Source organism: Dermacentor albipictus, chromosome 1, assembly GCF_038994185.2.
Source record: "Dermacentor albipictus isolate Rhodes 1998 colony chromosome 1, USDA_Dalb.pri_finalv2, whole genome shotgun sequence".
Taxonomy (NCBI): Eukaryota; Metazoa; Arthropoda; class Arachnida; order Ixodida; family Ixodidae; genus Dermacentor; species Dermacentor albipictus.
This window is the reverse complement of record NC_091821.1, coordinates 316,245,525-316,272,610: the sequence shown is the minus strand read 5'-3', so window position 1 is coordinate 316,272,610 and position 27,086 is coordinate 316,245,525. Positions and strand designations below refer to the sequence as shown.

Here is a 27,086-nt window from a genome sequence, read left to right as displayed (position 1 = left end):
GTAGGTCCGTTTCATATGAATAATTCTGTTCGACAAAACACGCACGAGACGATCAACATGGACGACTGACGTCGCAGTAAATCTCAAATCTCGGAAACGTCATTCTTTTCACCCATTGTCTCACAGTCATCTTTCCTGCTTACTTTTTTTTTGTCAGGCAGCGAAACGGAAAAACAAGGTGAACGCGTGCAGCACGAACAAAGGCAGCGATATAAGAAGCAGCGCGGTCCTTCCCGCGGCGATTCTCTATAGCTGATTAGGGAGGCGCCGGCGGAGCTTGATTAGGACGGCCCTTATCCGGCTGCCGCTAATCCCATCTCGACGACCGCGCTTCCGAGTGCACTTCCGTGTTCTCACCGCACGGGGTCGTGGCCCAACAGCGGGGCGAGAGCGGCCGGCATGCCTCGCCACCCACGCGGCCGCGTGTCGCAGCGTCGCGCGCTGCCACGTTTCTCGCGCTTGGTTCGCACTTGCTCGCTCTTACTCGTTATAACACCACGGGCCAGGGCGAGCTTATCGCAGCAACGGCCGCGCGCCTCGGTCACCGGATGTCCCAGTTTCCGCTTCTCGCGACGATTGTCGGGCGACCGTGTTTATACGCTTCACCCGCCGCCGGTTGCCCCCCTTCGCAAATCCGGATCGGACTCGAGTTTGCGCTGCGACAGCCCGATAAGCACTTCGCGCATGGCACCCGTTCACGCCCTGCCACTCGGACAGCTTGGGCCGAGACGGTGGAAAGCTGTGCTTGGCGAGTGAAAAAAGCAGTAGCGCTATTTTCGTATTCCACGACAAAAACGTTTTTTCTATGCAGCTCCTACGTATTTGATGTCGTGTGACACATTCATTCATCGATTCCTTTCAACAATAAGCAACCTTCCTAAAACATTTGTGAAATGAACACAACTGTTCCCAAAAGTGAAAACCGAGATGTTTTGGGCGGCGCAGTAGCCATACTACAGAGAGCTCCAGTTGATTTGTCAATATGTATACAAGCTGTTCTGCTTTTTAGTCTATTTGACATGCAGTGGTCATTCAGTGCGGGTAAGTGAGCTTGTTTTTACAATGCCTCGGCGCTGTTGATCCTCGGTCTGCAACTCTTGTTCCATGCGCGCAGATCACCGAGAACAATGCATTCACTGCCATTCCTGCTCCCGTTCTTCCATCCAGTGAAAGAGATTAAGGTTACGGCGTTGTTCATCGACTTCCAATCGCAGTAGAGTACAGTCTCGAGTACACTTGTCTATAGGGCACGGAAGAGGCGAGCTCAGTAGTGCGTTTGCGCCATCTATACAGAAGGCCGTTCGTCCGAGACGAGTTGCTTCGAACATGCGTCTCCAGACAGGCTCGTCTACGCTCCTTGCGCTTTTCGCTATGCTAATGGCTTTCGCTGCTGCCTTTTATGAACGATACCTCCCTACACTAAACTAACTACGGTAGCTGGTCTGGTAACTTTGCATCGCCTACCACTCTGTCATCGTTTCATCACAAGCGGTGGCCTGGCAGTCCGAGCAAGCGCCTCTATAGGTCAGGACGCAAATGTGCACGGCATATACGGTGCAAGTTTGCTATGTATGCCGTGCTACTTCACTCTGGACAGATACCTGTGCCGGTATACACATTTTTCGCTACGTTACATTCTAGGCGCACAGCGGAGGTGCAGCGCCGGCGGATAATGACGTCGAAGAGCACAGCACACGGCAGGACTATCGCCACTGTAAGTGACTACGACGTTGACGGCGCCGACAGTACTTGTAACCGAAGGAGATTGCTAGCAATGGCACAGGATTTTTTCTTTCTTTTGTTTAATCGAGTTTATTTCGGTTGTGTTAATAGATCTGGTCAATAAATCTGTTTATGCCACCGACTTAACGGTCGTTTATTTAGACTATCATATTTACCCTGTTTTTATCCACTACTCCCAACCGGCCGTCTCAGTTGACAGTGTAGGCGGGCTACCCCTAAGGTCATTGTTGTACAGGAAGAGTGGTGTAGTTAAAATCATTACGCATCAATTGTTCAATAAAAACTAATATTCCCCCCCCCCCCCCCCCCGTGTTCTGAAATCTTTATTTCTGCAAATTATTCATCGGCACTTTTAGCCCTTTCTATGCGCTCCCCAGTAAGTCCAATGCACGCGTCCAAAGATAGTGTCGAGAGATGACTTGTCTTATGTTATGCAGGGGTGGTATAAATGTTGGGACACGTGCATTTCATTTACTGGGGAGCATATAGAAAGAAATGAAAGTGACGATGAATAATTTTCAGAAATGAAGATTTCAGAACATGAGTCTGTCTTTATTGAACGCTTAACCCATATATTATAAGAGTATATATTAGAACTCACGCGAGAACGTAAGTGCAAGAAAAGATTAATCCATTTCAAAGCTAGTCCTATGTCGCTAGTTATTTTGCACACTAATAAATTTTTCACAATATACCTTTATTAAAAGTGCCGCTGCAAGCAAATATGGCAGCCAAGAAAACAAGAAATAAATAGCAGCCATGAAAGGCAACAAAATTATTTACGGCTTGTTAATTCAGGTACCGCGTCAGGTAATGCCGAAATCAAATTTAGAGCGCGAAACCAAGCGTACAGCAGTGCACATAGCAGTATTGATTGCAAAAACTGCGTGTGTCACACCAGAGAGCCGGGCGAGGGCGCTCGTGTCGTGTGCGGCGTTGGATTCCGCCTTTACTTTTTAGAAGAAAGTCCAAACAGCCTTTCGTCATATTCGTATGCAAAACGGGTCTGTTGCGAGAACAGAACGAAACAAGCCCGAGGCGCCTGCATTGGCGGCTGCTACGCCATCCGCTCCACTTGGTTCTTTCTATGCTTTCTTTTTTTTTTCGAGACGTGCTGCCTCGTCGAAGCGAAGTTTCGCGGTAAGCCGGCCATTTGTGGTCGAGGCCGAATGGCGTTTTCACACAACGTCGTCGGCAGCCAGAGCCTGCAGCTGCAAACAGTGGCCCCGGTGCTCGTCGGGAACCAGGCTGAATCCGGCGGTGCTGATGTCGACCGTGGCTTCTTCGCTCTCCGAATGAGCCGGCCACTCGATGGTAGACCCCGACGAACTATCGTTCACCAGAGGGAGGACTCTACAAAACACCAAATTAGTAATACAAACGCCACATTAAGCTGTGCAGTTTAGAAACTAACTCGGCGTTCGTATACAGGCAAAAGTAATAATTTATTGTAGGGTTACAAAGCCAAAACTTCCCAATCTCATTCGCAAACCGTGGCAGTTACGAAGTCGTATTGGGACAGTAATTCTTGTGTACTCGCAGGTGTTTCTTCTTTAATATCTTTTTTTGTCTGACTGATGAGTTACTACAGAAGTTTACGGCTTCACATTTTTCTTTATTTGCCGTGACATATAATTTTTTTAAATTATAAATTACTAGAGTTCATGTCGTCAGAAGAAAAGTCAAAGTAGTAAGAAGTCTTCAACATCCATCTTGGAATTTCCCGTTGTTTTTTCCCATTAGATTTATTTTCCCCAAGAGTCCACTTATGTAGGTCACATCTCAGCTTCACATCTCACATCTGAGGTCACCAGCAACACCCTAAAAAAAAGCAAACTATTTTACCCTATGGCTCTTTCTTTCATAGATGTCATCCCCTCTCCCCCTTTCTCTCTCGTAATTAATGAGAATAATCGAGACAGATTTTGAAGAAGACAGGCTGAGGAGTACGTTGTGCGTGTTTATCCTTTTTGACACGCAAAAAATGCGACCTTTGTATCATCTCTTCGACCCCGAACGCGTCAGCGCTACAGTAACGTAAATAGCTCCCAATGCAAACTTCTCAGTGATAAAACACAAAACAGAAATGCTAGAGCGAAGCGCATTTGAAATTTCGTGAACTTAATAGGTAAAACGAATGAACCGTTCGCACTTCTAAGCCAATGACGAACTTGGCGAAATAGGCCATTATGGCATCTCAATCTTCCTTATTCATAGGCCTTAATGTCCTAAGGTGACACTGTGGCAATGATCATGGACGCCGTATTGGAGAGCTCAGTACTTAATTCGACCACCTGGAGTTCTTTAACATGCACCTAACTATAAGTACACTAGCGTTTTGCCCCATCGAAATGCGGCCGTCGCGACCGGTTATCTAATCTGCGACATCGGGACAAGCAGCAACTCGTCATAGCCACTAGAACACCGTGGTATGCATTGCCTCTTAATGTGAAAAGCATGGTCATACTCCTCCAGTTAGTAACTATAGTCTGCAGAACAATGCACAAGTATCAAGAACGGCCAAAAATCTTGTGCGTTTTGATCTAGCGGCCATCATCATTCTTACGCCTAGCAAAATTTCCACCAAGTCGTCTGTGTCATTCAGCGGTTTGACTGCACTGAATGACGTAGCCAAGGTTGCCATGCAGTTAAACGATCCATCACGCCCTCACTTGAGATGCTCACACTTCTAGACTTGAAGTCTTCGTAGTGGCACTAGAAACGCTGCTATTCAACGAACGACGGTGTCTTTAATTAAATGCAACACAAATTTGAAAGAAGATTCTAGGTTCAAAGTCAGTACTCCGAAAAGCAATTATCGTCTTGGAGAAATCCGACTGTCCTGGTGAAGAAGGTGACAAAATAATGGCTCTTTCACTGAGGCATTATTTGTCGCACCGGTCGGAAAAAATAAATGGCAACATTGGTACTCGCTCAGTCAAATGACAACTACATTACAAAATATGAGTGAAATATTGTTGGTGTTCTTTAGATAAGCTAACTATTCCGATGCTGCTTAGACCAACGAAAGATGCCTCCATATAGCGTCACAGCACTTCGCCTTGGTGATGCGAAATGCTTTACTGAAAACCTTACCGAGAGAATACGTTCACCGGGCCACAGCCATTTAGCTACGCCAAGGCATATAACGTATAAATATATGTTAAAAGCTGTACATTAGTTCATTCGGTCCTGATATTCTTTTTAATTTTTTTGCTGGCCCTAGCTTGCTCCTGTTATGATATTTAACTTCGTACACCATTTGGAGTTACTTATAAGGGTACACTACCCATTTCCTTTATGTCGTATTAACTTTTTTTTTGCTATACATTACGTGAATCATACGTCACTCTTGCTTATGTTGCACAAGAACGTTATCAAGAGTGATGTACAGTAACGATGCCATTTCTCATGCTTGAGAGGCTGGCTCACCCGAACTTTGCGAAATTGCTCCAAGCTCGAATTATGTCGCGGCTGAGGCTTTTTTCGGCATCCGTGGCGCCTTGCTCCCGCAAGGGTCGGCCGAACACAAGGTCCACGTCTTCGTACCGAATCATAGTTTCGGCAGTGCCGTACGATGGCCGATGGTTCATTCGAAACGTGTACACCTGCGCAGGTAGGCTTGATTAGAATTCTCTGAGTAAAACAGCCTCACAAATAGTTCCACGTTAGTGTGGCACAAAAACAATATTGATATTGTTCTTGAGGTATACAGTAATCAGGTCAATATCATGTAATATGTCTGTAAAACACATACCTGATCGCTTATAAGGGATATACTGCAACAACAGCGCTATAAATAAAGACAGTGTCAAGGTTAGTAACTAGCCCAGATTCAGAATTGTTCCTTGTTGGGCTTGATCGTTCAAAATTCTCTGGAAATTAAGCACTACGTGGATGCGGACAACAACACAGGAAGGACAAGCACAGGGCTGTCTGTGTCCTTGCATTTATTTTGCTGTCCGCATCTTTTCGGCACTTCAGTTCTATCAAAAAATATAAAGCTCAGCTTGTCAAGAACTGTCGCCTTCAGCTCTGGCAAAAATCATTGATAAAGTGAGCTAAGATCTTCATAATACGGCTACACTAAAGTGAACATGCAGTCAACCATCGCTTGTGCCAATATCACAAGATGACGCTGCGCTTGACTCATATGGCAGTCAGTAGTCAATCTTATCTCACTTCCCTGTTCGACTTCTTCGCAAAGTATGTTTTTTAATGATTTATTTCAGTTCATTTTTGGTCTCCCTAATGTATAAGTTCATTTTGGCGGCATCAGTCACCTCATATGGGTAAATTTAGTGTCACATTGAGTGAGTGACACTCGACGTCGGTGTCATTTGGAATTCGTCATATGTGACTGGCTAGAGCTTTTGCATTCAGCCTACATCAGAATGCGGCTGCTGTGACCTGTGCCACAACCCGCCGTCTCGTGCTTGGTACAACCGGACCTCTGCAGATTTGGAAAACGTCAGCGAAAGCCGATAAAGGAGCACCACTCTCAGCCAGCGTCCAAAACTACCCTTCACGGCCAAAGAAAGAGGCACGACACTGCGGAGTTGAACCCTACGCAGCACGAGAAACCGCGTCGAGCAGGGTTTTACGGACGAAGAGCGAGAAGCGAATGGTGGTTTGTCTTTTTAGCGCCTCCACCGAGCGCATACTTTCGCTCAGCGGTCACGTCCAGTGCGACCGCTGCGCGCAAGTGCACAGACAAAGCTTTAAAAAAAAAAGAAGAAACTGTGGTGGTTTTTCTTCTATTTTGCCGATCTCCTTTTCGAGGAAACCACAGCTAACGTGTCTTTGGTGCTGGCTACTGCTGTGCATATCTATCTTTTCTGTCTCCTTATTTTTTTTATCTGAGCCCCACACGAGGGTATCCTGACCTTATTACCAAAGCCTCTCGGGCATTAGCTACATTCGTCTGGCCGGCTGCCGCAGATGTAGATTGGCTAGTACTGTGTCGTGCTATTACAATGCGCTGCGGGATCGTTACGGTTGTCGGTAGATGTACTGTAAGTAACCGAGCGAGGTCCCTTTCTCTCATATTACAATATAAACTACCAAATTTTCTTATCAGATGCTATTGCATTCGATAACCACATTATTGAAGGAAATGACAGGTCATCATAGCACCCTTCTGAACTAGTGACAGTTGGCTCGGGGCAGAGGCAAACACTCTGAAACGCCTGCCTAAGATATTTATCCAAATCTGTGTTGAGCAGTTCTAGATGGTGTTTAAAAAAAGCGCTATTACAGGTTTACTATGTTACGTTCAATGGTATGGATGGTTAAAGGTGTAAAAATCGGCACAGTTCCAAAACTTGGAGGACCTTTAAGCTTCGCCTTTAAGAGTGAAACGCAACAGCGCTCAAAGATCCCCGTCTGCTTCTCATGCTTCCCGGCAACTTCAGCTCATGCAGCCGTAATGGCGGCGAACGCTATGCACGAAGGCGAGCATTCAAGTATTTTGGTAGAAACGCAGCCTCTAGCGCGGGCCGCAGATTCGTGGAGGCGAGTGCCATCTGGATGCCGTTGTTGCAAGTAAAAAAGCGCAGTGCGCCGCTCTATGAATGGTAGAAACGCTGGAAATGGGGTTTATGTTTTAGAATTACGGTTTCCCGTATATTCAAATTACAATACGATGCTATCATGTCTGCAGGTTGTGTTTAGATTGTACGTTACATTTTTACTTACGCATCTTATTTTGAGGAATTCAATCACTTCAGTAACGCCTATGCGCCACGCGACGAGCCTGCGTGGTTGGGGTGCGGAACCATTTTTCGAAGAACGACGTCCGACGCAAGGCGCCGACATCGGATTTTAGGCGACACGGGACCCTTAACGTGTTTATATTTGCAGGTAGTATAAACCTTGACGAAGTGTCTGTCACCACCTCTGTGATCCTAAAAGCAAAGACTTTATTTTTAATATTAAATTAAAAGATGTTATTCATATTTTAAAGGATGAAGGCTTCGCTGTTCCACTAACTGTAATGGAGGAAATGTCGAAATATCAACAACGATTACGGATAAAATATATCTACTACATTAATTTATTCAAAAAGCTTTAACAAAAGGTTCGCTTTGCCACTGAGTGATTTAGATAGAGGCAGAGCGCGCTTTACAAGGGAAAGGGATGTGGCGTTAGCGTCTATGTCGTGGACATTCATGGTATTGCCTCTTTGTGGGCTCCACTGTCGGACCTCTTAATCGCTGTGCGTGCGCATGCGTGCGTGTTTGTGCGTCTGTGTGTGTGCGTGATGATTAGCGCTCGTTGCATGATTTACCTGGTTCTCGGATCCCCTGCTCAAGTACTGTGCCAGGTAAACGGTAGGACACACATAAAGTAGGTCGCCCAGCAGGTGAGAGACTACGCTCTGTGTCTCGTCCCACGTCAACCCTGAAACGAAAAGGTTCTGAACATCACTCAAGGAGCGCATCCTTTCACAACTTCGAACATTGTGCTCAGATTTATTTAGCGAGTGGTAAGCTGTTACTTCAAGAAAAAAAAAAACAGAGCTAAAAAGACGCGGACTAAAAGAACAACATGTACGACGGATGTAGCACCTGTCCATCGTACATGTTCTTTTAGACCGCGTCTTTGCAGCGCTGATTTTTTTTTCTTCAAGTATGTTACACCAACTCGCCCACATCAAGCTTCTGTAGGCTGTTAATACCAATTTGGGGACGATACTGCGTCTCGGTAATATTGCACCAGTCGACTGGTATCGACTGGATTGGTGTCATTTATTACACGATATTTGATTATGTTCCTCCTTCTCCTTTCAAACCTTTGTTTATTTGTTTCTTCTTTTTTTTACCTACACAGTGGCTAAATTTTCTGGTTGCATTGTCCGCACGACTGCACGATCTGAGAACCTAGTTTATCTGTGGAGCTGTGACATCCACGTAATGGTACTCGCCTAACTTCGACCATAGCATTCGTCTTTTAGTTGCAGATTAACCAAGCTCACGCCTTGGAAGGGACAAAATGTGACAGGCACAAGACAAGAGCGTAGTTAGAGGAAGGCAGGCAAGCGTCTTGCTTCTTTTCTTCCGTCCAAGATGTGCGCTTGTTGAAACGTGGATGTATGAGCCAGCTAGCCCAGTACTACGTTCTATTATTCGACATTTGTCTTTCATATGCGGTGAAATGTCGTACTTGTCCTGAACGAGTTTCATATTAAGTGTATCGCCATTCAATACATGACAGTTCTTAATAGTTCACCATCATTGCCCACTGGGCACATGTAAAATTGTAAATAAACTAAGGAAAATGTACAAAATATAGTTTATATAAATGACATTCTGTAGCTTTCTAGCGGTATAGGCAATTATTGAAGTCTTTAAGAGGCACGGCTACTGACAGTTGCATATGACTCCTAGGAAGCGAATTTCAGATTTCTATATCTATGTCACACTTCGCAATGATGCTAATGATCTGTATGAGTATGTGCGCGAAATGTCGTGAATATTCGCTAGCTTCCATTCAAGAAACAGAATAGCTGTAATTACAGAGCGCGACCTGTCTTTTTTGCTTCGTGTTTGTTCAAGACTGCGCCATTAAGCATTATATCCTTCTAAATCAGCTAATGGGCCCGGCAACAAATTATCTTAACCTATAAGAACATATTAAAGTATTGTGAAAAACCAACCTGCCTTGATCATTAAAATAAATGCATGTGGCATTTCAGTGAAGCATGCCTGAACTACCGCTCACGCAGAACCTTACTGTAATATTACGAAAACCTTCGTTATGCCTAAATCAACTCCAACGTCCCTCTTTTCAGTTGCAGCCAGTATGTTGAGTAAGTTGCGCACCAGAAAAAGTATTTAAAAAAACAAATTCCAGATGGAGTAGAGTTGCACGTGCACTAGCAAATTGTGGATCTTGCGGAATATTGCAGCGGTGCCATGTGCGCAAAATACACATACACGCTTTGATGCGGTAGCACGAGGTCACATTTTATACGAGTCTTATCTCCAACTCTGCCACGCTGGAGCGGGCTTGGTGCGCTTAGGTTGTCATTGGAATGCGCAGCGAGAACGGCGATCATAGGCTGTGACAAGGCTTTGCGCTTCTGGCAGACGTAAGAAATTTGGGTCAGTTGATGCTGGTTCATTCTTGGAACGGTAACCTCCCTTTTATTTTCTTTTTTTTTCTGGGGGGAGCACTTGTTGACGTTACTTCGGGGAAGTACTCGTGACAGACGCGGAGAAATGCTGCGCAGTTCTAATGGCTGTTCAGGCGCACGCACCCTGTCGAGGGCGCAGGGCGAAACGCGAGGGCAACGCTGTCCTCGCGAACAGCTTTTTCCCGCTCTCCTTACTTTTTTTCTGCATCGCCTGCTTTCCGGTCGTGGGGCGACCACGATAGAGAACCTAGTGCTGCTTGTGCCACGCTGGGTCAACAGCGCGACGCGTGAACGTGCTAACGCCAGAGCGTTGCGGCTGAGGCTCGCTAGGTTTGAACCGAGGAAAGAAAAAAAATGAAACGGAATGACGTCCGACGATGGGCTTATGGCTTTGGAAATGAGTCAGGTCAGTAATATGGCAGTTGGCTATCGCTCTTTATTTGAAGAAGTATCATTGTGTTCCAGAATAAGCAAGGTTGTTTCACTAAAGTACTGTATTTTAAGCAGTGAGAACACGTATTTCGTTTTACTCAAATAAGTACAGTCGGGAGCAAAACTCTAGAAACCACAGCACCGACAAAAAAAAATCTACCACTACCGTGCAACGTGGAATTGTCTCAATGCAATACCTTTGTCGAGCAGGCACACATATGCACACGATTTCAGCCTGCGTGCTTAGGCTGCGACGAAAAAAAAAAGATAAGAAAACAGTTCGCGACATATATTGTATCCGAGCCTTTGTTCACCACAGTATACGTAGTAAACCGCGTTGTATGGGCATACCGTGTACAGTACAATTTTACAATATATTGTACAGTGTCTCAACCTCACCACTTGTGCGCTATTCAAGACAGGAGAGAGCGCACGTTCGCGCTGACATTCAACAACTGCGCGCTGATCCACAGGCGCTGGTGGAGATAGGACTTTGCCGCCTGTAGATCTGCTGAAGCCGAAGTGCCGACAAACACTTCAGCCACAAGCAATGAAAGCTGCGAAGCCCGATGACGAGGAATTGAATCCGGGCCGCGGCAGCCGCTTTTCGATGGCGACGAAATGCAAAAGCGCCCGTGTACCCTGTGTTGCGCGCACGTGCTTGCACCCTACGTAGTCTAAGACGTGCCTCATAATCGCGTCTTGGTTTTGATGAGTGAAACGCCAGCATTTAATTTTAATGAATCAATGGAACCAGCCCCGCGAAGACAATGAGTCACGCGGTCGCCCCTCATCGCGCAACAATCATTGAGCAGGGAGATCTTCTGATGTGTAAAACGCATTGTGTGCGCTTTTGCTTGTCAATCTCATCATGAAGCAAAACTAAGGAGCAGAGAACAATGCCGCAATATTTCAGAGTGCTTTTCTGGCACGCTAAGAGGCAGCAAACTAAAAAATAAAAAAACGACCACCTAATCATTTTAATGATGTTACTACTAAATGCAATAGCAATAATTTTTTTTTATATTTTTCTCGAGCTGATGCATCTCAGACAAATTCAACCCGTTCTTTCCACGCCCGTCCAATGTTGATATATTGATTACTACAGTTTGTTTGCACTTATCTTGCTTTTGTGTGTCCAGCTGCCTTTTCTTTTTTCTTTAGATTGAACTCGGCTCAACTATTTTTAGTCTAGTATCCAACCAAGAAGCACGTCGACACAATTTCTGTTCAGGAACGGCTTAGAAATTTGAAATGAATAGAAATGTTTTGCTGGCGTTCTTAAATCGCATTATTCTGAGCGATAACCCCCCCCCCCCCTCTCAAAAAAAGAAAAAGAGGAAATGAAGCGGGATTTTCAGGGTGGCTTACGACTTTCTTACGAGATGCAAAGTATAGATGGTTGAAAGTGATCGTCACACAATAATGTAACCATGTGTATTTCATATATTAGAAAAAGATTTATTCCACAAGACTTCGCTTTTAAATGCTCACAGCATTTTCCTTCCAATACAACGGCTTCTTACATGATAAACGCCCGTAGGTTCCTCTGATGAATTTTTGAATTTATTATATTTTATTTAACCAAGATTTACTTATGCTGTCGTCTTCTAAATGTAAAAATACCTTTTTATAACGTCAACCATAGTTATTTTTTACTAATGAAACGTTGAATGATGCTATTCCGGAAACTTTTGTTAATCTTGCTTCAACCTATCTTGGTGATCTAAAACAAATTGTATCTGTTAGGAAGGTTAGGAGCCAAAAGCATCGTTTATCAAAACTGATCTTTAGTTTTGATTTCTCGTTAACCATTTAAAATTAACGTTTTCTGCCTGTACAAGCAGGCGGTGCTCCTGACGAGCCCACTCGAACTCGTGTCCAGACTATTCAAGTAAACTTCTTACTGGGATTTATCTTTTATCGAGCGTGCTGATTTTTGTAGTTGGCGCCAAATCGTAGCCTCGAATATAGCACGGTGGTACATTATGTTGCCTTCAGGTTGTACAACCTGTCATAACTTTTTTATGTGCATATTACTCACTATGCTGTGTTCAGTTGCTTAGTATGGTAAACTCTGAAGCTGCGATTGTTTTCTCTGCCATGGAAATGACAGTAACTACACGGATTTGTCTGTTCATGCTTATGGCTTCAAATGTTCTTCTGACACTATTCATAACGCTTTAAATTTCCAAATTTCTAAGCACTCGTAGTTTTCCAAGCACGGCGAGCCAATTATTCTCTGCCCACATGCGCAATCATTGCAAATTTTTGCACTTATAACTGAATATTTCATTCAAAATATGTAATTTGCCAACTAACAAAACTGTCTGAAGCCAAAAGGACGAAGTTTAGGCAAATCCACGCACTACGCGTCATAGTCATGCTGACTGAACCGTCACGCTTGCAGCTTCCGCAGTCGATATCCCCAGAGTTCCCTTTTATAACTTTTGTAGGAAAGTATTTTGAAGACTTACTTGACTTTGGCATACTTGTTTTCTGTAGTTTCCTTTTGCAATTGTTGAAAAATGCATTTCTGTTCCTCTCCTCAATTTTGCCGGCGCCCTGGTTGACCACAATTTTAAACACAGCTGGCTGCCTGATAAATTGCTGCTGGCGATTAGAGTTATGCTGCCAGCAGTGCATTTTTCATTACCATTTTGCCAGGCTATGACTTGCCTTTAATGAGGCTCGTGACGCGCGTGTATTTAGATGAAGGCACGAATAGCGTCAGTTTTTTTATTCAGTATTACTGATTGGAAATACACAGATTTGTCAGCTTCTCATTTTTCGCTTGAGCAACGTTATAAATTCTTATTTAGGCTATTTGAAGTTAATTCATCATCGCAACTTTGTTGCGTGGCAATGATTATTCCCCCTTTTTGCACCTAACTTCTGCATCGTATACCGCATCCAGAATAGAACAAATAATATATAAAAATTCACCTATAGGGAGCTTTGCTGCCCCAGTGTCATCTGAATTTTGGACACTCACAAAGTACGTGGTTTATTCTTTTCTTCATATAAAAAACGCAGCTCATCGAAAGAAACGTCCTACGACTCTCGCTGTCTCACTTATTTCTGGATAGTTGAAGTTTTCTGAAGGACATAGTATAGCGCAACGGGCACAGGCCACTATGAAAGAAGACTCAAAAAGTAACCGAACAACGCTTCAGTCAGAACCAAAGACGACGGACGTCTTCACTTCGTCCTGTCTGGAGCCCTGTTCGATTACCTTATAAACCAATCAGCCCAGTTCAGAACACTCTCGCAGAAACACAGAAAGTAGGTCACATGCGCCTGTGATGTGTGCATGAGCACACTTCATTGTGGTGGCGTCCTTGCGCTACATTTCTACTAACGTGAATCGCGGCTGAAAAATAAGGAAATAATAAAGAATCAGCAGTGTGCTTTGCCAATGAATGGGAGCCTAATCACAAAAAAAGTTAGCAGCCACCCATAATTCTCACGATTTCCTTCTAGTAATATTAATAGTAAGCTTTGGGTGGCGCGACGCGCATAGCATGGCGTAGATGTTCGGGGTGGTTTACCGGCGGCGACACCTGCGGTGTCATTGAGGTAGACGCGCAGCAACGCTTTGGCCTCGTCGTGCACGCCATACTTTGCGAGCTCCTGGGGCAGGAATTCGTGCAGCGCAGATTCCGGAGAAAGCCCCGCGGGCAGGGTTTCGTTGAAGGCACTGAACGCCTGGAGGCCCTCGTCCGCCACGTTGCCCATGAGAACCTGGAAGTCGGCACGATAGAAGCTGAAGCCAATTGCCTTAGATTTGCGAAAGACAGTGCCGAAGACTAGGCGGTCGGTGACCTCGTGCAGCGCGAATGGTCCCAAATTATTTCCGTTCAGTTACGTCGCACACAGGGGCAAGCTCCGCAGCACTTCAGGGGCTTCAATCTAATGGCTACACTAAGCGACACATTGAGGTTAAGCATTGGTCGAATCTCTTAAAAATGTTCTTTTTACTGCGAAATGTAAATGTATAGGAAACACTAAAAATATATGTTAAAGCGGGTAACATTTCGTAAACACATGCAGAGCGCATCTTCAAGCAGCAAAAACGAAACAAATGTAAGCATATCAAATCTTGATATTGATTCCTGCATTCTTGCGTTGTGCTCTGCACCCGTGGCGCATGCTTAACAGAGAGCATCCTTCCCACTAAAAACCGTCTCCGCTATATACACAAAGAGGCTCCACATCGCGGTTTCCAAAGTCAGCGCAGTCACGCGCGGAGGCAAACGCAGCGGCGCCACGTGCCTGCTTCCGGAAAGGGGGTATCTTGAGGAGCAGGCCGGACGGCGTGTCCGGCAGGTACTGACTCTCGAACGTGGGCTCGAAGGGCCCGCCCGGTCCAGGCTCGAGCCTCGCGAGCGCGTCGGCCGACACTGTGCGCAGGCAGCGAATGATGTCAGCCGTGCCGCTCCCGGTGCAGCCCACGCTGCGTGCCACGGGGACCAGGTTCTGCGTAGACTGCGCGACACAGGGCAAGGCAGCGGTTGGAGAGTGACTGCACGGGCGCGCACAATTCGCGACACTTACGCCGGTGACGCACAGCGCGTATGATACGACAAAACTGTCCCTAGAAAGGGACCCTATGACACAGCGAACACGAAAATCTATATCACGCCAGCGGCTGCAGGATGCATCTTAATGAACATCCTCCTTTAAAAACGCTAGGAATAAAAGAAGTTATAGAGGATATTCGCAGCTTTAAAGGCATCGGGAGGAGGGCAGCATCGGCGTGCAAGGGCGAGCGAATAACCAATGCATTAAGAGACTTGACCGTCTTTTTACATTTGTCGTGTTCTCGATTCCTCTCCACACTCAGTTAGTTGCCTCGAATTCCCGCAGATGACGTTGTCCAATCCCGCTTAAGACAATTCACATGCAGATTATGTGAGCCTAAAAGCACAACCACGAAAAGTGCAGGACCCGCCTTTGCGATCGAAGGGGGCAAAAGTAAAAGTACACACCGCAAAGCTCCGTCAGTCGTATTGCTTCGTCGAGACAAAAGCGATGCACCATGAGTGCCTGCTCATCGCAGACAGCGAAAGTGACGCCAAGCGTGAAAGTTTTCGCACTGTGTGACAGAAGCGGTATAGAAGCCTTAAATGTGTTTACGTAAGTCTTGTTTTTCTCTATGCATGCGCCCCCTCATCAACATTCTTCCTTCGACAGGCACCATACATAGCCTTCGTCCTCATGACATCGCTGCGTCGATGTGTGACATTGTGCGTCCGCCTTATTTTGTGTTTACATTTGCGCATTGCTTCTGAATGGTGTAGTGCATAAACAGAGGTATTGCATGGTATTACAGTTTTCTACTACTGCCGGTGCATGAATTAAACATTACATGGAAGTACTCGTTAGAAGGAACATACACACACACGCGCGCGCATAACTGTAAGCACCGCACTTTAATGTATATTTTCACCGCATCACTAAATCTCCGCTTCACATGGATTCCAACATATACTTTGTATCTGCATACGCAGGTCAACTTGCTCCGACTTATCACAATTAATGCAAAGTTTCTATTAGGGCTGCCCCATCGTAGGCCAGGCAGCGTCTTTTTCTAGCTATATGTGCTTCAAGTTAAGGACACTTCGGGAAGCGTAGGATACTGCGCGGACACACACACAAAAAAATACACCTCTTCGTAATGTATTATAAACGTGACGTGAGAAAATTTGCAGTATGAATGCCAGGGGAACAGCACACCTCACTGGATTAATATCCGTCAGCAGGGTCATACAAACGAGTCAACAGTTGATTTCAACCAACCTAAACTATTCATCTACTGTAACCTACAGAACAAGCCACACTTTACAATGAGCAGTCATCATTAACCTTCAATGCAATGACGTCATCAGTCATGCGATACGAAAATAAACAGTTTTCCAGCCCCTCCCTACGATATTAAAAAGTGTTCGACTGAGTAAAAAAGGCCGACATTGCGTCTGCAAGAAGAGGTGGGGGAGTGGGCTACCTGTCTAGGCCCGCTGTGATCAGCGTAAGGGCCGAAGGCCGAGCCGCTGTGCAGAACGAAGCGGCGCAGGTCCATCAGTGTCCCCTGCGCCTCGGGGCTCACGAGGTGCAGCGCCAGCGACGAGGCCCCGGAGCCGGCTCCGGCGACCACAATACAGCCGGGGTCGCCATGGAAGTCGTCGATGTACGAGCGCACCCATTCCAGCGCCATCCGCTGGTCCAGCAATGCCAGGTTCCCAGGCTCATCTTCGTCGTTGCCGTCATCGGAGCCGATGAAGGCGAGGGGACCGACACGGTAATTGGGAACCACCACTACCACGCCTCCAAGCGCCGATAGGTACCTGCGCGTGTCACAAAATGGGCCCGTCATCTGTGCGAGCTGCCTCTTCTCCGCTGGCGCGAGATCTTTCTCTAGTGTTCTCAAATCGCGAGTGCCAAGTACAAGCTCGTGCCGTCGTCAGCAGCAAATGACGGTGACACGCCAGTGGCGGGAATGACTCGCCTAACTCACTCTTCACTGATGATTTGTCTTGTCGCGAGCCGTATGAAGCTTTTTCATGCTAGTGATGCACGGAGGAGGAATGGTTTCTGCACTAAAGGCCGGAAGAATGTTATCTCCTCCTCCAGCGTTCCGGGAATCCCAGATTGGCGAAGAATAACGAGATGATTCGTATGAAAGCAGCAGCACCAGAACAGCAGGAAATGAAGTGCGGTCATTCCCCACCAAGATTCCGACAGGCTGCGTCATCTAAATTTCATTATTAGTCGGGCAGTTGATAGTGCCAGAGAACATATGTTCTGGTCAGTTATCGCTAATCATTGCGGTCGCTCTCCGTACGACAGTCAATGCGGCAATATTAAGTGCAGTAGGCCACCGTAACTAACGCCTGTAAAGTGTACCAAGGTACTTTTCCTGTGCAGCAATAGCGTTGCACATGCGTAACAGCCTTTGCTAGTGCGGAATAATCGGAAAATGTGATTCCAATGTTATTCATACTAGCCTTTGCCAGTGTTCTGAGCTTACGTTTCGTAGCTCACGTTACTAATAGAACTGGTTAGTTGTGAACGATGGACGATAAAAAAACCTATTTAATTGAACGAAAGGGATTCCTGCATTACAACGCCCCTGAAAGCATTTTACAGGATGCATGTTCTGGAAGGATAACCACGCTGTTATGCTAGAAACACAAACTTTAAAAATCAGTCGGCCGAGCTGGCTTGTCAACATAGCCATGCTTCACTATATTCCATAAAGGGGAGCAGTGCAGCCATGCGATTGCCTGTCCGAAGCACCGGTACGCGACCTGCCTTCAAGGAGCGTCGCATAGGTCAGAAAGCCCGTCTGGCCCCATCCGCCTGACAGCTTACCATTGCAAGCATACCGCACAGAAAGTTTTCCGACCTTACGCGTAGTTTGTTGACCGTGCCATGTCTAGGAAATAGGCCGAATCGGTGACCTGGAACACCGACCCAACGAGTTGGGTGTCGTAAGCGAGAGCACACAGTCCACGGGTTCGTGGTGGTCATTGCAAAAGATGGAAGGAGAGCAGCGGTTGCGCCAACTCAGCAGGTGCAGAGGACGTCCTGAAATTTGAATCCGCAAAGCCGCTTGTCAACTTAGGCAGGACAACGGCCTGCCAGCAGGAGCTTTCCGCGATGCAAATGCAGCGACTTCTGGGCTCAACACGCATCCCTTCGGCTCTGAATTTGTAAAACCTCGCCCATTAAGAGCCACCTCCACCAACGCAGCGCCGCCAGGGCACTCCTTTTCTGCATTACACACGTGCACAATTTGAAGGTGGTCATTTTAGGTTTAACCGAGTTCGACTAAAAGAGTGCCGACATGGTATTTTTTTATTTAGTTTTTTTTGCGTTGAAAGGTAGTCCTGGATCTCGAAATCCTAGAAAAAATACTGTTACACCTCAGAGCACCCGAAATAAATTTCCCGGGAAGAGCATGTGTCATGACGTCATGTCACGTGGTCACTTGAAGACAGGGGCTACAATGTCACGTCGAAGGCAGTCATGTGTAAAAAAAAATCCGGCGTTTTGGAACTCGCTGCATCTCCCAGATGTAGCGGCACATAGCAGACGACTAAGTGTACACTATAAAACAAAGATTCATTCATTCATTCATTCATTCATTCATTCATTCATTCGTTCATTCAGTCATTGATTGATTGATTGATTGATTGATTGATTGATTGATTGATTGATTGATTGATTGATTGATTGATTGATTGATTGATTGATTGATTGATTGATTGATTGATTGATTGATTGATCATATTGACACGTGTACTTATCTTTATCGGGCAACTACGTTTCGCCGCTTAACAACTGTAATCGCAGAGCGAGGGACGCGCCTGCATGTATCCGACGTTTCTGGAAAGTTATCGACGCTACTATCCGCGTGTCTGTTGTCGCCGAACCTTGTGGTATCAGATTTCATCGCGTGACACGAATAGTGTAGAACTTTGTGGAAGACACGCGGGTCCCATCCGTTAATCTGGAACATTCGACGACTGATCTATAAAAGCCGACGCGCTTGACCCGCTGATCAGATTTTCGACGATCGCCGACTGTGTTCGCCGCTATCGTTGTGCTTTAAGTGTAGCCTGTTTTATGGGCACAGGTTCGCCCAATAAAAGCTAGTTTTGTCTTTCACAGTACTGCTACTGTGTTCTCTCTTTACCGTCACTACCACGTGACAATATGATCAATCAATATGAGTCACCCTGTAGTGGGAGGGCGGGGGGGGACTTTAACGTGTTCTAAATTCACGGGACACGGGCGTTCATGCATTTCGCCTCCATCGAAATGCGGCTGCCCCGGCCGAAATGCGATCCTGCGACCTCGTGCTTAGCAGCGCAACACCATAGTCGTTGAGCAATGGCAGCAGGTATCCAAAATTTGTAACTCGCTTCCGTTATTGTCGGCGCGTGCCGCTACTTGACAACGGCAAGTATACATTGAGGTATAGTACACAGCGCATGAGAAACGTGTATGCAAACTAGACTTGTAGAATATACTGTCCAATCAATCAATCAATCAATCGATCGATCGATCGATCGATTGATTGATTGATTGATTGATTGATTGATTGATTGATTGATTGATTGATTGATTGATTGATTGATTGATTGATTGATTGATTGGACAGTATATTCTACAAGTCTAGTTTGCATACACGTTTCTCATGCGCTGTGTACTATACCTCAATGTATACTTGCCGTTGTCAAGTAGCGGCACGCGCCGACAATAACGGAAGCGAGTTACAAATTTTGGATACCTGCTGCCATTGCTCAACGACTATGGTGTTGCGCTGCTAAGCACGAGGTCGCAGGATCGCATTTCGGCCGGGGCAGCCGCATTTCGATGGAGGCGAAATGCATGAACGCCCGTGTCCCGTGAATTTAGAACACGTTAAAGTCCCCCCCCCCCCCCCCGCCCTCCCACTACAGGGTGACTCATAATAAAATTCTGGTTTTGGCACTTAAAACTCCAGTATTCAATCCAATTAAAAACTGAAATTTGTGTTCCTGACATCAACCTTCATGACCCTGTAATCAAATGTAACCTCAGTCCTGCTCGGAGCACATGCTGTGTACATAGAAATCAGGCCAGACCGACCTCACAGCACTGGGAACGCTATGTGAATCCTTTGGTTCGCGCGATAATTTGCTCACCTTGAAGTGGCCGCTGCTCTTCGCACAAGTTCCCATGCACAGAAAAACTGGTGTCTTCTTTAGCATATGTGAAATGTAAAGTAAGCAAACAATGTTCATTTTCGTTGCGCTATGTACTGGGAGACACCAACAGGAACGAAACTAACACTGGTTATAAAGAAGAGACGAAGGGACACGAGGGAGCGCAAACTACCAACTGGTTTATTGTCAGATCAAAGCACATTTTTAAACGAACCCAAGGGTGCATTGCGACTGCGTGAACTATATAGTTCACGCAGTCGTGTTTTCACATTTCTGCTCGCTATTTTCTATTAGTGTGTGCTGCGTGTGCATGCATGTGTGAGCAATGCCTATGTCTCTGCTAGTGTCTTCCAGTACACAGAGCAAGGAAAAGGGTTGATTGCACATTAACTGGCCCTTTCATCACTCTTCCATAAGCAAACAATAAGTGAGCGCTCTTCTCTCGCCTTTTGACAGCTTCGAACTTTCTGCCCTTCTACGTCTCAGCACTAATATATATATATATATATATTATTGACACCCTTTCTCAATGAAGGTGACGGATGCAGGAAACACGGTGGTCGCGTCTGCTACGCTCCCTGTCTGTTCATCGTTGTTGCCCTGTTCAGGATGTCTGGCGTATTAATATTTGCAGGCGGGACGCAAACAAGCACGCAAACAAACAAACAAATAACTAAACTTTCGCTTCTGGTGCAACTGTTGCGCTGGCACACGAGTTACCTGCCATCGTATCTGGGATCGCTGTTGGACCCCTCCTGGAAGCCACCGCCATGGAAGAAGACGATCACAGGTCTCTTGGGCCCGCGCTGCTTCACCTCGCCCGAGTCTGACGACGTGCTGGAGTTGCCAGACTCCTGCGCAGCATAGGATTCGCCAACGGCATATCATATTACATAGCAGCGAAGCTACTCGCTGCGGGACTGAGTCTTAGTGGTCTCAGTCAAGTTAGAAAAAGAATTCGCCTATGGTGTCGAGGTGCACAATTCACCCTGTGTTCGGGCACTTGCGACGTTCGTGGACGCTGTTGCATCGTTATATTTGTCCCTTAAATAAATTCTTACGTCTTTAGGTAGCTTCCGTTTGTAATTTTTACATTTCTACTTTTATATATTCTGCAGTGCGCGTTCGTGCATTCTGTAGGTGCTCCTTTGTTTGCGTTCTTCTCTTTGTTTTTGTTGTGATAATTTCTCTCTGATCAATATCAATGCTAGCAAAGTCGAAATTCCCTCAGCGATTGCGCCAGAACATATACTACACATATGAGATATTGTGGCCGTTTTCTTCTTCGCGGCTTCACAGAGGCATTCCCCTCCCGGAGCCCGGTTTATCGCAGGTCATTGAGCCTGTTCAAGTGCAATAACGAGTCACCGCATCAGTGGCAGTTGCCCGTTTTATTGCCTCCGATATCGGTTAATGAACTGCGCTTGACGACGCCACGCACTCCTCTACAACTAACTCCAGCCCCAATTTCTTCAAGGGCAGCTACGCAATGCAGGATCCTAAAGTAGACTCACCACAGTTGCCTATAGCAGCTTAGACCATAGAACTATTTTAGAATTTCTGCTTTGGGCAGTTTTGTAACACTCACTAGAATCGGATGTTCTATTTAGTTATATAATTATTGAGTGTTATGTAAGCTCAATTCGCGAAAGCTCCATACACGCAACTGACCGACCTTGGCCGTAGACAGGGTAATGAAGCTAGGTCTGCACGTTTTGTCACCCACGAATGGGCAGTGCCCCCTTACCTGAATGAATCAACAAAACTGTGCAGCACGGGGCTCCAAGTCGGGCGTTAATAATCATACTACGGCTCCTGGCTTGTTTAAAGGAGATAGGCTATCTAACCTTAAAAAGGATACCCTCCCAGAAGATTGAACTATAAGTTGTTGTTTTTTTTTCTTTTTCTTTTTTTCGGTTACGAAATGAAGGCGGCTTAATTAGTAGACGCGCGCTTCATATCTGAATTATATTTGCGCTGAAGGATGCACATACCTTGCATGCTGTGCTAGCGCAGCCTTTATTAGGCTCGTACGCGCACGCCATTTTTTATATCTCGCCCAAAACATCGATGTCGCATTGAAAATTTCGTTTCTATTCAGGAAAAAAACTTTCTCGTCATGTTTTGCAGTGTATTTGATCGTCAATTATAACAGCTCAATTAACATGGTTAGGTGTGTAAAGTCCTCACCGTGTGGGGAACCCAGATGTTGAGATGCAGGCAGTCCTCCGAAGGCTGTTCGCGGGCGTCCAACACTCCAGGTGCTGGCGGTGTGACTCCGCTGGTACCGCGAAAATCCTCTCCTCCCGTTTCCGAGACGACGGCGGCGGCCACAGACGGCAACGAAGTGGGCTGGGCATCGGACGTTGGTTGATCCCGGCCACTCGCGGTCGTCGCCGTCTCTTCGTACGTCGCCGTAGTCGAAGAGAAATTGGTCGAGGAGCCGCCGTCCTTCCGCTGTATGCACGGGGGGCCCCACCGGCGAGCGCTCAGCCTGCGGGGCAACGAGCGCGCCACTGGCCTGCGGAAGCGACTCGAGCCGGCCGTGCTTTCGGCGAACGGTATGCCCAGGAACTCCACGACCTGGACACCTGAGCGAAGGTGCAAATTTATGTCGCGCGTGCGTCCCACAGCATCACGGTGCTGGGATGCTACAGTGGTGTCCCGTGCGCCGGCTTACCTTCGACCATGACGGCCCTGCCTTCGATCTGCGATTCGTGCGTCTGAACCACGTAGGCGGGTCGCTCCTGCCGGTTCTTGTACGCCACCACGAACGCAACGAACGTCACCAGCGTCACCACCAGCGTCACGATCGGCAACAGCTTCAGCAGCTTGCTGCGGTCGCAATGCACACACTTCACAATGGATACCGCCAGACAGCTCGTGTTTTTTATGCACCTAGAGTACTATGCGTGCCTTCCGTCATTTCCAGGTAGCGGATACTTGATTAGTTAAGTTTCATGACTTTAACAGTAAGAACATTTGAGAACTAAAGAGCAAGAAGTTAAAGTACCTTTTTGTATAGTTTTGACATACGTTTGATACAGAGTGGCTCTAAAAAGACAAATTGATCAAGACACCCTGGCAGTGCAATTAAATCACTTCTTTTTTTCTTTATTTTGCCACCTGTTGCATGACAGCCCAACTCTGGGCCGTCCAGCGAGCCGAGGAAACCGCTTCGAGACAAGGTCTCGGAAACGCGTCCGCGGCGGGTGCCCTGACCCACTAAAAGGACGCCGGACTCAAATCTTATTGATTTGAAAATAAAGTTTACGCTCTCATAATTCAAGCGTCAACGATACATTAAAGCTTACCATCGCGATGGCACCAACTGCTCGTACGACCGCGACTAAGATTGACTTAATTGAAACCATGTGGCTGCGATGATCAGTGCACATCATGACGTGTTGACGAGTACTTTGTCTTCAAAGCAAACTGAAGATCATTTAATGAATAACGGTGCTACAGACGGGAACAAATGTTTGTGCATACACGTCCAAGCTGTTTTAATCGGGTACTCTATTCATGCTTATTCTTTCTTACACCTTCATTATATAAACACTGTAAGCGGCACGCACGTCATATCCTCCAGAATGACAGGAAACCAAAAATAAGCGCAAAGTTACCGAGGCATGTTCAAATTTCGACCAATTATATATGATGTAATACTAACAACACAGTTAACGAGCAGCCATAATGCATAGAAGCATCTTCTCAGACTTTGGCAGGGGGCATAGAAATACATTGTAAACTCCGTATCGAGGACATAAATACCGCATACATGAGAGTACAGATGTCGCATTTTGTGGTTAATGACATAATAATACCCTTTGAACAGTGTCCTGACAGGCACGACTACCAAAGGTCATTTTACACTAGTATGGTAACGAGGTAGGGGCATTCTTGAACTGAATAGCGGTCAATTTAGAGCAAGCCAATTGGTATGCGTGGAAGCTCGAGGCGGACAGCTTGGTTCGTTTTTGCGACTCCTTTAGAGACAGCAAATTCGTCTAAGACCTGGACTATACGGCGCAGCATGCTATAACCAAATGGGACCAAGATGGCTACCAACCACACCCTTCAGAAACTTAGCAGTGATTTCGCAGGAACGGACCAGGAGCTCTTCAAAGCACTAATTAAGCGATATCTAGAAAACGAGAAGATCCCTCCGTGCAACCACGAATATAACGGACGAGAAAACCAAAAGTTAGATGCATCAATAACGAAGGCGGGGCGTTTCGCGGCAGCGCAAGCAACGAAACGGAATACGGCTCCGGGACCGGATTAATTAACAAAAGCTATCCTGACAAACATGGTCGATGAACTCTTAGACCAACGCACCAATTTCTTTAATAAAAAAGTTTGGGAGTTCGGCGCAGTCTCACAGAGCTGGGAGGAAGCTAAAATAATCCTAATTCCGAAACCAGGCAAAGCGCCTACCCTTCAGTCACAGCGACCACTATCTCTAACGCCATGTATGGGAAAACTCTGCGAAAAAATACGTTCGCAACTAAGCGTTCACATGAACGAACACCGTACATGTTTGGTTTCAGAGAGGGCCCGTTCACCTAAAATGTTTTCCTCTTAGTAAAGGAAGAGGTCATAAAGAACAAAACTCAAGGAGGAGAGCACCTAGCGCTGTCACCAGATCTCAAAAGCACTTTTGACACAATGGCTCATGACACCGTCCTATCTGAATTAAACGAGATTGGCTGTGGCATGAAGATGTAAAACTATGTCAAGTCATTTCTAACCAATTGCGCAGCCACCATCGGTCTTGGTCAGACGAGATAGGCCACAGTCGACATGCCGAACAAAGGCACACCGCAAGGCGCAATACTATCACCCTTTCTATTCAACATAGGTATTAGGAAACTCGCTAAAGTTTTAGATCAGATACCCAGCCTAGGGTGTGCTATATACGTCGATGACATTACGCTGTGGATAACATCCGGCTCCCTCGGCCAAAAAGAACAAACACTGCAAAGGCAGCAGAGCTAATCTCGGATTTCGCCCGGAGCAGTGGCATGGAATGCGCCACAGACAAATCTGAGCTTATAAGGCTACATGGACGGAGATACAAAAGTAACTGGACCATTGGCATTTTTCTGGGTAATCAAAGCACCAACGAAGTTCAGAAAGCGAGGATTCTCGGCTTTTGGCTACAGAGCAATGTCAAAAGCTGATCAGACCATCAAGACCTCACGAGAAACAACAATAAAACATATTCCGTATGATACATAGGGTAATATGAAAGGCTTTGGAGAAACCGAGACGCTTAGACTCGCACAGGCCCCACGTAGTGAGCCGACTAACATATAGTCTACCATAGCATGAGCTCAGTAAGGATGAGTAGCGGCAGGTAGACACCATGATATGGACATCCTACAAGGTGGCACTGGGTCTCCCAAATGGAACACCCATGGAAAGGCTACTAGCTGTAGGCCTGAATAATTGCTGAGTTGCGGGTGGCAGTGTGAATGTCGCAGTGGAAGCGCCTCAGAAACTCCCAATGGGGCAGAGCAATATTAAGCAGGCTGGACCTACTCCAGAACCCGCAGTACACAAACGAAGACTTAACGTAACTACCAAATAAGTGAGGGTGAACATAGCAGTTTTTCCCATCCCCAAAAACATGAGCCCCCGCCGACAAGCGCGAGTCCAGAATCTGCAAAACAGTATGCGAATAATTGCGAAGTGGTTGACGTAGCATACTGTGAGAAAAACGGATACGTACTAGCGGAAGTAGGTAAGGACAGTGAACTGGTCTCATAACCTGCGCAACTGCAACCACTCAAGCGCCAGACACGACACAGACGATGGCGATTGTCCTGGCTTTCTGTGCCAAAAAACATATTAGGCTGACCCTCGGTAGTAATGCAGACTCTCAGGAAGCATACCGGCTCTTTGTGATAGGGAGAGTTCAGTGGCGAGTTCAGAAAATCCTAAGGGATAAGATAGCCCACCAGCACTAGCTGATTTGGTGCCCGGGCCATGAAGGCCTGGCATGTATCGAAAGAGCGGATAGCGCAGCTCGCGAGCTTAACCACGGAGCGGCTACTCCGTCTCAACACCAATCCCCAATATCAGTTTCCCGACAGACCGCGTGACATCCTAGAACAACAGCGTCGCCAGCGACAGGAATGCGCGCTCCCCCATCCAGATCTGGATGGCCGGGACTCGCACCATTTGCGTATATAACCCTGACAGACACGTGTCGTAATCTACGCCGTCTACACGCCATGTCTCCATCGGACTACCCCAATATGTTTGCGTGGAGTGGAAGGAGGCAGGCTCACTATGGCCCACATCTCGCCCCCCCCCCCCTCTCCCCCCTAAAATCAACAAACCGGCCCTGCCTGGAAATATCTTTCAACGAGAGCAGTGGAAAACTCCGCTTGCCAGCGAAGACCGAGAGGCGCAACCAGCCCTTCTCGGCCAGATCACAGATCAGGCGGGCATAGGAAGCCGGTGGAGTCCTGGACTGAGGATAGCTGAGGGTAGCGTCACCCTTCCCCTTTTGCAATAATACCCCTTCCCTTTCCACCGCAGCGCCCTCGGCGCATTCTAATGTGGAATAAACGTGGTTTCATTCATTCATTCACATACAAATTAGGCGTGCAATTCTGAGTTGTGTGTATACTGCTTGCTTGCTTGTTGTAAGCCTCAATTACAGCTTGATACTGAAAATTGCATCAGCAAGGAGCTCAAGCCAACAAAGACTGTTTCTGACTATTCTTTTTACTGTTATCTCAACAAACTATGGCACAGTATCTCCAGTGGACAGCCACTGAAACATCTGAAATAGTGAAAGTGTGAAAGCAGTCGGGGAAAGACTCTGCGAACAACCCATTCGGAACCCGTGTGTAATAGCGTCGCAATAACTCACTCTATTCGCTCGGCACCCGTGTTTCCGAGGTAGGTGTTCCGCTCGGACAGCAGGAACCTGTCCATGGAGCGAGGACGAGCGGTGGCCGTGATCTCTGCAAGCTGCTGCGTTTACCACGCTGCACGCCCCGCCCCGAGCTGAACCATGCGGCACGCTCGATCTTCTTCTT

General features: G+C 46.6%; 1 protein-coding gene across 2 annotated transcripts; it reads right to left on the bottom strand.

Moving 5' to 3' along the window:
• Window positions 1-2,421: 2,421 nt before the first annotated feature.
• Window positions 2,422-27,086, bottom strand: LOC135904306 (cholinesterase-like). Of its 2 annotated transcripts, none has more exons than XM_065434931.1 (10): window positions 26,918-27,086; window positions 22,709-22,863; window positions 22,219-22,619; window positions 20,749-20,882; window positions 16,320-16,659; window positions 14,588-14,800; window positions 13,864-14,056; window positions 8,033-8,145; window positions 5,176-5,351; window positions 2,422-3,096 (listed from the first exon to the last, which is right to left on the bottom strand). In XM_065434931.1, exons 1-10 carry the CDS (start codon window positions 26,980-26,982, stop codon window positions 2,922-2,924), a joined length of 1,965 nt encoding a protein of 654 aa, XP_065291003.1. In that variant the 5' UTR covers window positions 26,983-27,086; the 3' UTR covers window positions 2,422-2,921. The 2 variants fall into 2 exon arrangements, with proteins under 2 accessions (XP_065291003.1, XP_065291011.1); XM_065434939.1 differs by having other exon boundaries at window positions 2,835-3,096; window positions 13,935-14,056.

What these genes read in the sequence shown, in the direction of transcription:
- LOC135904306 (XM_065434931.1), bottom strand. Translation starts at nt 26,982, where the DNA reads ATGGACAGGTTCCTGCTGTCCGAGCGGAACACCTACCTCGGAAACACG. An exon ending in ACATCTGGGTTCCCCACACG is followed by an intron (nt 20,883 to 22,218) that starts GTGAGGACTTTA and finishes TATGCTGCGCAG; the next exon opens with GAGTCTGGCAACTCCAGCAC. An exon ending in GCAGGGGATCCGAGAACCAG is followed by an intron (nt 5,352 to 8,032) that starts GTAAATCATGCA and finishes CTACCTGCGCAG; the next exon opens with GTGTACACGTTTCGAATGAA.